Source organism: Petaurus breviceps, unplaced genomic scaffold (genome assembly GCF_028583685.1).
Source record: "Petaurus breviceps papuanus isolate PSGF00001 unplaced genomic scaffold, PetGlider_PUasm1.0 90330, whole genome shotgun sequence".
Classification (NCBI taxonomy): domain Eukaryota; kingdom Metazoa; phylum Chordata; class Mammalia; order Diprotodontia; family Petauridae; genus Petaurus; species Petaurus breviceps.
The window spans coordinates 1,512,730-1,526,010 of NW_027187219.1; the positions used below are offsets into that span (position 1 = coordinate 1,512,730).

The window sequence follows — 13,281 nt, forward strand, 5'->3', positions numbered from 1 at the left end:
CCAGAGCCAGGATCTCAGATCACTTGACTCTGAGTTTTAGCCTTTTTTTTCCTTCAGTTTTCTACTATCTCCAATGAGATAATAAATTGTAGCTTTTACATTCATAATACTTTAAGATTTACTAAGTATTTTGCACACATTAGCTCCTTTGGTTAGTGCTAGGATTAGCCTCATTTGATAGGTGAGAAAACAGGTTCAGGGAGGTCCAAGGTCACACAGCCAGGAAGTGTCTGAGGTCCTCCAGACTCTGAGTTCAGCTCTTTTTCTACCATGCCACAAATTAGGCAAAGTTTTTTGAAAACTTTAAAGTATCATCTAAATGTCAGTTATGATGATTACTCCACTTTACTACCTGTTGTCAGATAGATTGGCAGAACAGACAGCATCTGGTAGAATCTACATGAAAATACTTCCCCTTTATGAGTAATGGTAGCCGAGATATTTAGCTGGCCAAAGGCCTCAGGTGAGCAAAGCAGTCTCAGACAATGGAATAAAGTTAAGTCAAGCAAGTATTTATTGTTCACGCTGTACTAAGGCCTGGGGATCCAAATATAGATAGAAAGAAAGCATCTGCCTTCAAGGTCCTAACATTCTGAAGGGGGAAAATTACACATAAAGGGAAGCTGAACCATTAGGTGGTGGGGCTGACATGATCGAAAGGAGCATGGTATGGCAAGGACTGATGACGTGGCTGGCCTGGGCATCTTCCTTAAAATGGAGGTTTGGGGAAGAACCAGCCAGTCAGAGGGAGAAGCCAGAGGGCAGGGTGCACTTCCCAAGTGAGAATCTAGGGGTGAAGTGAAACTTCTAAGTGAAGAAGAGGAAAGTCTGAAAAGGCACTGCAGATCCTAAGGACCAAAGATTGCAAATTCAAAGTCGTTAGAGATCGGCTAATCTAACTTCTTCATTTTACAGATGAGTAAACTGAGACCCAGAGACGTCACAGTGATGTAGCTGAGCCAAAATATGAACCTAGGTTTATTCCGGCTGCAGAACAAGAGCTCTTTGCTACAACTCACTACAGCCTAAGGGAAGTGAAGGGAAGTACAGAGAGTTAGTTCCTCAGTGACCTTTCTAATCTTTCTGCTGTGAGGAATTTGGTAACAGGGCAAGGATTAGGACTAAGTGTGCAGATAGAAGAAAAGGCCTCTGGGAGAAGGCAGCAGAGAATAATCATAGCAATAGCTAGCACTTTAATGGAAGAGGAGAATTAAAATGCAATGCTTTCTGAGCTGGTAGCAGAGGGGAAAGAGTTTAGAACTGGGAGCGCCCTGAGAATGTGCTTCTGCCACCAACTTGCTAGTGGGATCCTTGGCGGGTCATTTTCTTTTTATTTAAAGCAATCGGGGTTAAGTAACTTGCTCAAGGTTACACGGCCAGGTGTTTCTGGGTGGGTTCTAAGTGTCTGAGCCCGGGATTCGATCTCCAGGTCTTCTCAACACTGGAGCCGGTGCTCTTACTCGCTGTGCTACCTGGCCGCCCCTTGGCGGGTCATTTTCTTCTCTCTGGACTTGTAGTTCTGGCAAGTGCAAAAAAAGGGAGTTGGATGAGCAGAGAGGATCTTTGAAATTTCTTTATACTTCAAAGAATCCTGATTCTATGACTCATCCATCTATTCCAACAGGTGCCCATTGATGTTGACCGTCTTTCTACCAGGAAGAGAAGTTAGGGCCAGCTTAGCAGTGAGTTTGAGTCTGGCTGTTCTCCAGTCCGGTTAGCTCCTCCACTTCCTGGAGAGCCCCCTCTTCTCCCCACCAGTCCCTCTACCATCCTTTTCTGACTTACTTGTAGCCCCGTGGGGTTCTGCTTTCTCCTATCTAAAGCTTTTCTTTCTTCTCCTGGGGATTCTTGCTACCTTCTCTCCAGTTCTCCAGGCCTTTTCATTTGTCCTTCACTCCCCTGGCATTTCCAGCCCGTCTAACTCCCAGCACACCTTTCCAGCCTTATACATTACTTCCTTTCCCATACTCTATGGTCAAGTCAAACTGGACAGACCACCTCATCTCTGATAGGCAGCCCCTATTCCTGGAATGGTCCCCTCCCCCCGTTTTTTGGTTTTTGCCTTTGCCCCTCAAAATCCAAGCCTGCTTCTACGTTCAGCTCAAGAGGTATTCCGTTCTTGAGGCAAGGGCGGGGGAAACTGACGTGTGGCCCTCTAGGTCCTCAAGTTTGGCCCGGTAGGTTCCCACCCCTGATAGGCCCCTCCCTGGATGCCCAGTGCCTCCCTTCCTCCAAATTCCTTTGTGTAGGTTTGGCGTTTACACGATTTCCCCCCACGTGGGCTTCCTGAGGGCAGGGACAGGTTGCTTTTTTTGTCTTCGTACCAGCACAGTGCCTTGGTACCTGGCAGAAATGCTTGTCCGGTTGAATGACAGAAGCAGAATTAGGGTTAGGGTCAGAGCTGTCGGCATGGCGGATCCAAGTTTGAATTCTGGCCACACCGGCTGAGAAACCCGCCGCAAGTCACCCGACCTCACCGTGCCTCAGTGTCCACATATGTAAAATAAAGGCCTTAAAGGTCTTTCTGCTCTAAATGTACGGTCTCTGAGGCCCTTTCAGGTTTCTTCTTCCTCTCCCAGGAGACCTTCTCCTTCTAGCTCCTGGGTGTTTTTTCTTTCCGTTTGGTAGGAGGCCAAAGGCAGGGGCAGCCTTCCTAGAGGCGGTGGGACAAGAGAGAGAAGGAAAGGAGGCAGGGGAGGAGGGGGCAGGCCCTTTAAGGTGGCCGAGCTATGGGCGGTGCCCAGGTAGAAGGGGCGGGGCCCGGCCGGCCTCTCGTCTTCCTAGAGTGTACGGGAGGATTAGTCCGGCCGCCCTCCAGCGCCCGCCCGCCGGCCGGGGGATCAGGCTCGGGGGCGGATTGAGACGACACTCTCGGGCTGGGGCAGGAGAGGTGGGGAGCGGGCCGTCAGCCCCTCCGGGACCTCGACGTTCCTCCTAGCGCGCGGCCATCACCCTCCACCTCTTCCTTCACCTGAGGCCAACCTCGGGCGGCCACTTCCTGCCGCTCACCTGGGCTGTGCTCACCTGGCTGAGCTCACCTGGGCGGTGCTCACCAGGGCCGCGCTCCACTGCCTGCCGGCGCCGGGGAGGGGGCCTCCCCGGAGGCTCCCCGGGACAAGATGAAGGACCGGCTAGAGCAGCTGAAGGCTGTGAGTGCCGCTTCCCCCGCGGGCTCCCTCCGGGGTAGGGGGAGACGCAGGGCAGCCCCCTTTCCTGGGGGCGGGGCGGGAGGGCCAGGCACCCCAGCCCTGGAGGCCGTGTACGTGCTAGAGGGGTGGGAGGGTGTCCTTCCCTTCCTCCATTCTTCCGATCCCCCTTCCCCTGCTGCTGTGGGCTCCCCTCCCCACCCGTGTCATGTGCCGGCTGATTCATTCCCGGGAGGCTGCTGCTTCCCTGACCGTCCCTGCCCCGCACCCCCTCCGTTTGTCCAGCTCCTCTGAAACTCTGAATGGGTGAATGCTTCCATTCCCACCCCTCCACTGTTGGGTCTCCGTGCAGTCTGCATCTGCGTGGACTGGCGTGTGTGTGTGTGTGTGTGTGTGTGTGTCTGTGTGTTGTGCTCAATGCCGTGCAGGGTCACCTAAGCTAGTTCTGGCTGGCAGAGGGGGGAGGGCGGTGGGGCCAGGTCTTCCTGGGGAGACCGAACAAAGGGGTCACTCAGGTCATTCCTTCTGTCTGTTTTCTCCCCCAGGCGCTCTTCTTTCTCTTCAGCCTCTCCCACATCTGGCTGATTGCCTGGGCTCTGCTCCTCCCTGTCTCCTCTCATCATTGATCCCCCCCCCCCCCTCATCAGTTGAGTTTTTATTGTCCAAGATTTCTTTTTCCTTCTCTTCCCAAGCCTTGGCCTAGTCCTTCATTGCTCTTATGAGCTTATTGTAGGAATGCAAATGAAATCAAAGAGCCACGTTTCCTCAGTGTTGGCCAGAGGTGCCTAGGAGGACAAGGAAAGGGGCCAGGGTTTGTGGTGGGACTTTGTGGGGGATCCTGGTGGAGAGGCGGTTCCGAAGACCCAGTCTGTTCCCAGGGCCCCTAGGCTTAGAAATCCCTTACTTCTCTTTAACTAGGACTGGACACATTCTAAGTCATCTGAGGGGTCTATTCAGTTGTTTTAACACTTCCAGGGAGAAGCGAGAAAGATCTCATCCGGCCAATTGTTTCCAGCAAGAAATTGCTAACTAACGTTGCTACATATGTTTATTAAATGCCTCTGCGTCTAGCAGGTGCTAGGTGATGGAGAGACAAAGATAGAAGGGAGCAGTCCCTGCCCTTAAGGAGTTTATATGCAATTGGGGTCAAGAATATCTGCCCATATAAGTATATTTTGAAACACGGGGATAGCTACTGGACCTGTGATTTCACCTATCTAGGGGACCGCCAGATGAGGAAGCTTCTCTACAAAAATGATTTGCCTTAGGCCAAGGAGTCTTAGTAGTCTTAGGGAATTGGTTAGGGCTGAGAGGACACATGACTTGCCCAGGGTCACATAGCCAGCATATAAGTGAAATTCAGGACTGGAGTCCAGATCTTTCTGCCAAGATTGGAACTCTATCCATGCCACCATACTGCATCTCAGGTTCCATACAAAATATATACTAAATAAATTGAATGAAATTAGGGGGAGAGCATTAACAACTGACAGGATCAAGAAAGGCTTGGAGAAGGCAGTGGGGAGCCCAGCCTTGACTGAAGTATGGGATTCAATGAGGCAGGTGTGAGGACACCAGGTATGAGATAGACCAAGGCTAGGGGCAGCTAGGTGTGGCAATAAAATGCCAGACCTGGACCCAGGAGGACTCATCTTTCTGAGTTCAACTCGTCTCAGATACAATCTCAGTCACAATCTATTGTGACCCTGGGCAAGTCACTTAACCCTGTTGCCTCCGTTTCCTTATCAGTAAATGAGCTGGAAAAGGAAATGGCAAATCACTTCAGTGTCTTTGCAAAGAAAACCCAAATGGGATTCGGACACTATTGAAATGACTGAACAAAGGCAAAAATATATCATGAGAGAGAGAGAGAGAGAGAGTGTGTGTGTGTGTGTGTGTGTGTGTGTGTGTGTGTGTAAGAGAGAGAGATAGAGAGAGAAAGAGAGAGAGAGAGATGTGGGAAAAGCCCTGGTTATAACATTGAGGGACCTAAGTAGAAATCATAGAAGATCACAGAGCCAGAGGGGTCCTCAGGGGCTATCTGGTCCAGCCCCTTCATTTTAATGAGGACCCAGGAAGGGAAAATTACTTGTCCAAGGTCACATAGGTGGTAAGCAGCAGAGCCAGAATTTCACCCCTGTTCCTTTTACTCTTGATCCCACCCTCTCTCCATGGTCACCCCATCTTTGCTTGCATGGGACCCAAAGAGCTGTCCTGGAGCATAGATAGGAAGGCTGGATACTTCCTAATGCTCTAGAGAGGCTTGGGTTGGGTAGAGTGGAAGGCTCATGGGAATGAGCTGCAGGGAACTCTGGGTTCTAGGCACAGTTCTGCTGTCAGTTAGCTTTAGTTAAAGCAGTTCACTCTTCTTGGTCCCTTCCAGCTTTGCATATTAAGAGAGAGCAAGGCAAAGTAGAAGGAAGGCAAAGAGAGGGGGAAGAGAGACCTGAATTCAAATCCAGGCTGATATACTATCTATGTGACCTCGACACCTCCAGAAAATTTTCTTAAGACTCTAAGTTAGAGATGAGTTGTGCATCTGCATTGATGGAGGGAGCTCTCACACAGGGAGTGACCACACCCATGATATCAGAAATCTGGCCAAAAGGAAAAAAAATTGCACGTGACTCTGAAAGAGACATCAGTTCAGAGATAATTACATAACACAGCACTGCTTCCTGGAAGCTTCATTGGTGGGAGACATCCTGCTCCCACCCCAGGGCTTGGGTTCTTCCTGAGGTCAGTCACAAGGCTTGAGTCTCCCCTTATCTTTGATCCTGGGCACCTGAGTAAGTCATCTTGGCCACAAACTCTCAGGCCAGACTTGTGGAGTACCAGTAGTCAGTAAGTGAGATGTGGGTATAGGCTGCCAGAAAGGGACCCAGCCTGGCTTTGGGAGGTTATTTCTTACGGATTTCTTTTGGAGGTTTCTAGATTATTCAGACCAGTTTCTTAACCTTTGTCAGCCTCAGTTTCCTCCTCTGTTAAAATGAGAATAATAGCTCCATTCTCACAATAATGGAATAATATATAAATGAGAAAACATATTCCAAGAGCTCTTCACAAGGCTTTAAAACACTGTATAAATGCTGTGATTGTTATTCAGTCATTTCAGTATCTGATTCTTTGTGACCTCGTGTGAGGTTTTCTTGGCAGAAGTGCTGGAATGGTTTGCCCTTGCCTTCTCCAGCTCATTTTACAGAAGAGGAAACTAAGACAAGAAGGGTTATGTGACTTGCCCAGGGTCACACAGCTAGTATGTGTCTGAGGCTGGTTTTGAACTCAGGTTTTCCTGACTTCAGGTTCATCACTATTTAGGATGAGTCACCTAGGATCATAAATTTAGATTTGAAAGGGCTCTTTGAGGCCATCTAGTCCAACTTGTTCATTTTTTAGAAGAGCAAATTGAGGCCCAAAGTTATACAGCTAGTAGGTACTGAGTCAGAATTTGAACCCAAGCCCTTAAATTCTCCATCTAGTTTTCCACTCCCTTAAGCTCTCAGCCCTAGCTGGGGAAGGAAGGAAGAGGTGAAGGTGGGGATCAGAAAGGAGGGAAGGGATTCAGATGCTGGAAAATGGAGGAGCCACTTTTAAAAGTTGATATAATCTAATCCAATCCAACTAACCATTATTAAGCACCTATTATATACAAGTTTGGGAAGCCCCAAATTGTGTTGGGGGGTTACCTATGTGACCTTGTAAAGAAGACCTAAATTCAAGCTCTACCTCTGACATACCTGCTGGGTGAACTTGGCAACTCCCCTGACCTTTTGGTGTTCTAGGCACTCTTTATTATTTATTATTATCATTATTTTTTAAGCAGTCGGGATTAAGTAACTTGCTCAAGTTTACACGGCCAGTTATTTCTGGGTGTGGTGCTAAGTATCTGAGCCCGGATTTGATCCCCAGGTCATCCCAACACTGGAGCCAGTACTCTTACTCGCTGAGCCACCTGGCCTCCCCTTCTAGGCACTCTTTATAAATTACAGAAGTTGCCAGTATGAATTGGTGGGTGGTTTCCACACTGGGAGTTCCCCACATGGATGAAATCACAGGTGTGGACCTTTAAAAAAAGGTTCAAGTTCATATGTTTTTAAGAAATAAAGCTACCTTTGGTAGAAAAATGTATTTTAAAAAATTCTGTCAGATCAGTAAATAATTGGAGCCACCTAGTTAGTGGGCATTTGGAGAATAAGTGAAAGCCAGGCGTTCTTCACCATTTTGGTGTCGTGGACCCCTTTGGTTGCCTTGTTTGTCATCAACCTGTATGACAGGTTCGGAGTTAGGTGCTAAAGATACAAAGACAAGAGTGAAAACAGCCCCTGTCCTCAAGCAGCTTACTTGTGGTCTTGTTGAGGAGACATCCTGTGCCTGTATACTTCTATACAGTTATATACAGGATTGATACAAAGTGATTTTGGGAAGTAGTCAGTAATTTCTGGGGGATCAGGAAAGGTCTCATGAAGGTGGTCTTGAGCTGAGCCTTGAAGGGAAAAGTGGATTCTGGGTCACGATATCTCTTTAGAGTAAATTAGACTTTCTTTGAGAGAGCCTAGAGTTTTCAGTAACTCAAGCAATGCCCCAACTGGTGGCTTGTTCCCTTGCTAGGGAGTCTCATCCTATCCTGTAAGCATTGATTAAGAACCTACTGTGTGCTAGGTCATGAGGATACATAGAAGGGAAAACCCCACAGAAAATCATCCCTGCCCTCTGGACCTTCCGTTGTATCCCTCTCAAGAGCTGGGAGGGGGAGGACTGGAGAGGCTTCTACTTACTCAAGGCAATGCCCTCCCCTACAAGACTGGAGTAGATTAGGCCCCTCCTTTTGGAAATCTAAGAACAAGTAACAAACTTTGGCCCTTGTCTCAGATTCCAGGTAGAACAAGGCGAGTTGAGCTGTGGACGTCGGAATGCATGGCTCTTTTGGCCTTCTGTCTATTCAGCCAGGCTGTGTGAGCAGGAGGGAGGCTGGGCAGGAGAGGAGAGTGACAGGGATTGAAGAGGGATTACAGAACCCAGCAGGCTAAGGCCAGAAGATAAAATGCTTGGATGAAAGAAGGGGATTAATTTTATTTTTATTCCCGGTAATGTGGTGGGGGTGGGGCAGAGGAGCTGGCAGCTCAGGGGAGAACTCTCCAGCCAAGCAGCATGGTACGGCAGGAAGAATCTAGCTACATTATGAGCCCTTATGTGGCCTTGGGCAAGCCGAGTCCTGATTTCCTCCTTTGCAAAAGGAAGGTGTTGGTCTAGTCTAGAGGTTCTTAACCTGGGGTCCACAGGCTCCCCAGGGGTGGGGGGGGGTCTGTGGACTTGGATGGGGAAACATGGCAACCTTATTTTTCTTAATCTTTGCTTTCTTTTGTCATTCTGTGTGTTTTATACAATTTAAAACCATTATTCTGAGAAGGGGTCTATAGAAAAATGCCAGCAAAAGAGTCCTTCTATGACACACAAAAAGGTTAAGAACTCTGAACTGGGGGATCTTTATATCCCATGACTCTAAGGTTAGGCTTTTGGCATTGGCTCGCACCAGTTCGCCATTACATCCACACCCAGAATGCTTTCTCTGCCTGACATTTGCCCAAATCATCCCCATCCTTTAAGGCCCAGATCAAATCTCACATCTTTCAGGAAACCTGGAGTCAGTATGGTACAGAGGACACTGGGCTAGCTCTGAGGGCAGAACACCTGGGATTAAATAACCTGTGTGACCTTGGGCATGTCACTTCTACCTGGGCTGGGCTCCATGACCTAAGGTCCTGAGGTCCAGTAAGAGCCCCCCATCTGTACACCAGAACTCCTCTAAATTCTTGTGTTTCCTGTCATCTATATTCTTCCTTTGCCTTCTCGTCCTGTGGCAAATAAAGAATAACTGAGGAAACCCATCGAGCTATACCATTTATTAGTAAAAAAAGGCATAATAAACAGGCCTGCCTCCCCCCCCCCCCCCCCGTTTATTATGCTTGTTTTGGTAATACATCACATAGCTCAGATTGTTTCCTCAGTTATTATTAATTATCTCCCACAATTAACAGAAGAAAGAAGGAAATGCTATCTCACCTGGAAATGTTTGTGTTTAGTTTTCAGGCTTGAGGATAAGAATTCATTGTGGGTTCCTTTTCCCCCCCAGGTTGATCTAAATGATATCTAAGCTCGCAGAATAACACTGTTTTTCTATAGCCAGTTAAAGTTTGCACAGGTTTTTACATCTTAATTGACTCCCTTAGCGAACCCTGTGAAGGAGCTTTGTGGTTATTGCTATAAGACAGTGGAATACTGAGGCTCAGAGAGGCTTACCCAAGGTCACTTAGCTGGTCAACAGCAGAACCAAGATTAGAACCCAGGTCTAGATTCTGTGCTCTTGCCATGCTGCCTCTTCAATTTCAATTTTAAAATTCTGAGACATCACCTTCTCTCATTTAAGCTGGAATTTACTTAAATGTACAGAGAGCTGTTTGGTATTTTGTCCATAAGAAGTCATATGGTCAGAGATTTAGAGTCTGAAGGGGCCTTGGAGCTGGTCTGGTTTAATGTCTTCTTGTTATAGATGAGGAGGCTGAGGCCCAGGGAGGGGAAGGGTAGTAAAGCACGGGAGGGAGGATTTGAATTCAAGTCCTCTGACTCCAAAGTCCATGCTCTTCCAAACTTGGCTGATTGGGTCTGCAGAATCAGAACCATAACCATTAAGGGTGATGGGGGCTTTGCCCCGGGGGGCTGACACTCAAAGGAGCATGTTTCTTCCCCACAGAACTCTGATAAGATTGGGAGCGCTCCTTCCTGAAGACTGTTGGCGGTGTGGACCTAGGTGTTGTAGGGAGAAAGTCAATTCCTGCTGTGTCAGCACCTTGGCAGGAGGGGAGGGGAACACCCCATAACCCTCCCTCCTGCTCAGCTGTCCAGGGGGCTGTTACTCCTTAAGCATCCTGTTAGGAGTACACTCCTCTTCCCAAACCCAGAGCTTTGGTGCTATTGGGTCTGCCTGGGATGGGCTGCCCCTGCTTTGGCCTAGCCTGGGCACCCAGGAATGTGGAACACCTGGGCTCAGTGGGGATGGCAGCATGTGCCCACATCTAGGTATGCTAGAGTCTCTGTCACTCTTCCCCTGTCTTACTCTCTGACATTGCCTGAGGTGCTGGAATTCTTAGCCAAGCCTCAGAACAGAATAATCGCCCTTCTCGTCTCTGTCAGTCCGTGACCCTCCTGCTCTCAAAGGTGCCTTCATCCTGGCACCAGGAAGCTTTGCTGTGGATATTCTATGCTCATGGTCCCAAGGTCCTTAGCCTGTACACTTAGACCTTTATACACCAGGGAAGCCAGACAAAAAATTGTAGCTGGCTCAGTGCTTTTCCACCATTGCTATTAGGAGAATCCCATTTTTTAATCCCATGCTGTTTTGAGTGGGTGGCACCACCTTTGGCTATGGAGCATAGCATGAAGCTTCTAGAGGGGAAGAAGACCTCTCTTTGGTTCTACTGGGCCATTGAGAGCAAATTGAGGGAGGCATTGGTGACCTGGAAAAGCTTAGACACCGCTACACCAATTAAGAGCCCGTGGACCTGGGTTTGAATCCTAGCTCTGCCATTAACTCAGTGGGGAACATTGGGAAAATCCCATCATCTATATGAACCTTAGTTTCCTCACTGTATGACCTTGGGAGAGTCATTGACCCCTTTTGGGTCCGTTGTCCTCATCTGTAAGGAGTGAGGTGAGATGATCTCTCAAGTTCTGTCCAACTGTAAAAGCCTAAGACAGGAAACATGCAGTTCAGCCAACCTGCTATAATGTAGAGACTAAGAATGCCTCATTTCTAATCAGCCAACATAAGGACATACTATCTGCTGGGCTAAGTGCTAGGAATGCCAAGAGAGGGAAGGGCAGCCCCTGCCCTCAAAGGGCTCATGATCTGGCCAGTTCTTCTGGCATTCTCTTGAATTGAGAGCAGGAGCTTGTGTTGGTGGAATGGCTACTCACTGGGTGGATTAGAGGCCCTTAAGGCCCTGCCAGCTCTAGGGTCCTTAATGGGATTTAAAGCTATAAAGAATCTTTGAGGCCATTTGGTTCAATCCCTTCATTTTGCACATGAAGAAGTTGAAGCCAAGGAGGGTTAGTAAGGTGCTCAAAGTCTTGGCAGTCGGGATTCCCAAGTCTGTGATTGTTTTTGTGTTGTCTCCCCTTTTGGAAGGTAAGCTTCCTGAGGGCAGGGGCCTTTTCTTTTGCCTGTCTTTATATGCCCAGCACTTAGCACATAGCAATCATGTCATAAATGCTTATTGGAAGCACATTTTATCTTTCTGCCAGGAAAAACTGCTAACCAATGAGAGCTTTCTAAAAGATAAATGGGTGGCCTTGAGAGGCCACCTCACTGGAGCGCTGCACATGAGTCCTGGAAGACCTCTTGGGTACATGGGAAGGTAGAGTCTAATTCTGCTGTGGGCTGGACCAGATGGGCCTTGGGGGCAGCTAGGTGGTACAGCGGATAGAGTGTTGGGCCTAAAATCAGGGAGACTTGTTTCTCTGAGTTCGAATCTGGACTCAGACAGTTACTAGCTGTGTGACTCTGGGCAAGTCACTTAACCTTGCTTACTTCAGAAATGGAGAAAGAAATGGAAAACTACTCCAGTATTTCTGCCAAGAAAACTCCACAAGGGGGCACAGAGTTAGACCGACTGAAAGACCACAACAAAGAGGGGCTTCAAGATCCTTCACAGCCTCTCTGGGATTCTTTGATTTCCTTGCAGTCTGTTGGCTTGTACAAAGACCCTGGGCTGTTCCCATGGTAATGATCAACTGTCTGTCCCTGGAGGCTGTGAGTAAAGTTCAACCTCTGTTAAAGAGATTAGTGGAGTCTTTAGCTGTCCTAGTTAAGACAGTTTTGTTAGGCTTCTACATAGAGTGGGTGACTGAGCCCATCGTCCAGCTTGGGCAAAGCTGGTGGCGGGGGCTCCTCTGGGGCCTCAGTGGGCTGTTCTCTCTGGCTTCCTGGCATCCATCCTAGCTACATCTTTAGATAACCAGTGGCATGCAAGGCCTTGGTACTGCTTCATCTGGTGTGGAGAGCAGCTTTATTTTACGTGGCACAGCCTAACTCATTCCTGTGCACAATGAGGTATCCAAGGTGGTCTAGTCTTTTTAGAGATACCAAGGTTCAGAGTTGGAAGGGACCCTACAGATTATCTACTTCAACCCCATCTTTTTACAGAAGAGGAAACTGAGGCCCAGAGAGGGGAAGTCATTTGCCCAAGGTCACACAGCAGCAGAACTGGGGTTTTGAACCCATCTTAAACTCCATTACTGTTTTCACAGCACATTTGGACCATGCTGCTGCTAAAGATGCATAACTCTTTCTGAATTCTTGAGTTCCTTTATGGAACGCAGGGAATTTTCATCCTGCACACCTCTGTTCCTAAGTCTTTGATCTTTTCCATGTCATTCCCTCCCAATTCATCCCATTCTTAATGGTGTTCGTGTGTGTGGGTGTGTGTGTGTGTGTGTGTGTGTGTAAGTGTAAGAGAAAGAGATAGACACCCTCAGTAGTCTAGGGAAGCCTTTGTACCCCTTCTCCAAATAAAGCTTTTTGCCTACCTTCATCATAAAAGGAAATTCTCAGTTTTAGTGAAAATAAAGATGCAATTTTTCCCATCCAAATTCATGGACCCTTGGGGGCCTGTGGGTTTCATGTTAGGAACTCCTGTTCTAAAAGCAAAGCAAGATTGGTCCCCTACCCACTCTGTCCCCTGTCCTAAATCCTTTCCCTACTTTTCAGTAGCTCCAACTACCACCATCCCTGTTTGCCCCTAACCTACCTTTTCAAGACTTTGCTGGAAGTATGAAGACCTTTTCTTACTGTGTTCAGCAGTCTAGTCCATTGTAGTAGTAATTCCCATCCTTCTGGAAAAGATAACAACTAATTCTTTGTTTCCCTTTGCCCCACTGCCCTCCAGAATGCAGGCTCCTTGAGAGCAGGGTCTCTTGTTTTTTTGTCTTTGAATCTCCAGTGCCTACCATAATGCCCAATACAGTTGCTTTATAAATACTTGTCAATTGATTAAATGTTTATAGAACAAAGGATTGTATGTATAACTGGAAGGTACCTTAAAAATTCTTTATTCTTGATTGTTGAAACAGGGAAGGAAAC

The 13,281-nt window shown here is 47.8% G+C and overlaps 1 protein-coding gene across 2 annotated transcripts in view; it reads left to right on the forward strand.

Moving 5' to 3' along the window:
* Positions 1-2,753: 2,753 nt before the first annotated feature.
* The window catches only part of STX3 (syntaxin 3), a 53,072-nt gene continuing 42,544 nt past the window's right edge, over positions 2,754-13,281 (forward strand). Inside the window, exon 1 of one of the 2 annotated variants that reach the window (XM_069108066.1) lies at positions 2,754-3,149. In XM_069108066.1, the coding sequence (XP_068964167.1) occupies positions 3,120-3,149 (30 nt within the window). In that variant the 5' untranslated portion in view covers positions 2,754-3,119. The remainder of the gene's footprint in view (positions 3,150-13,281) is intronic. The other variant, XM_069108067.1, reaches the window with a different exon arrangement.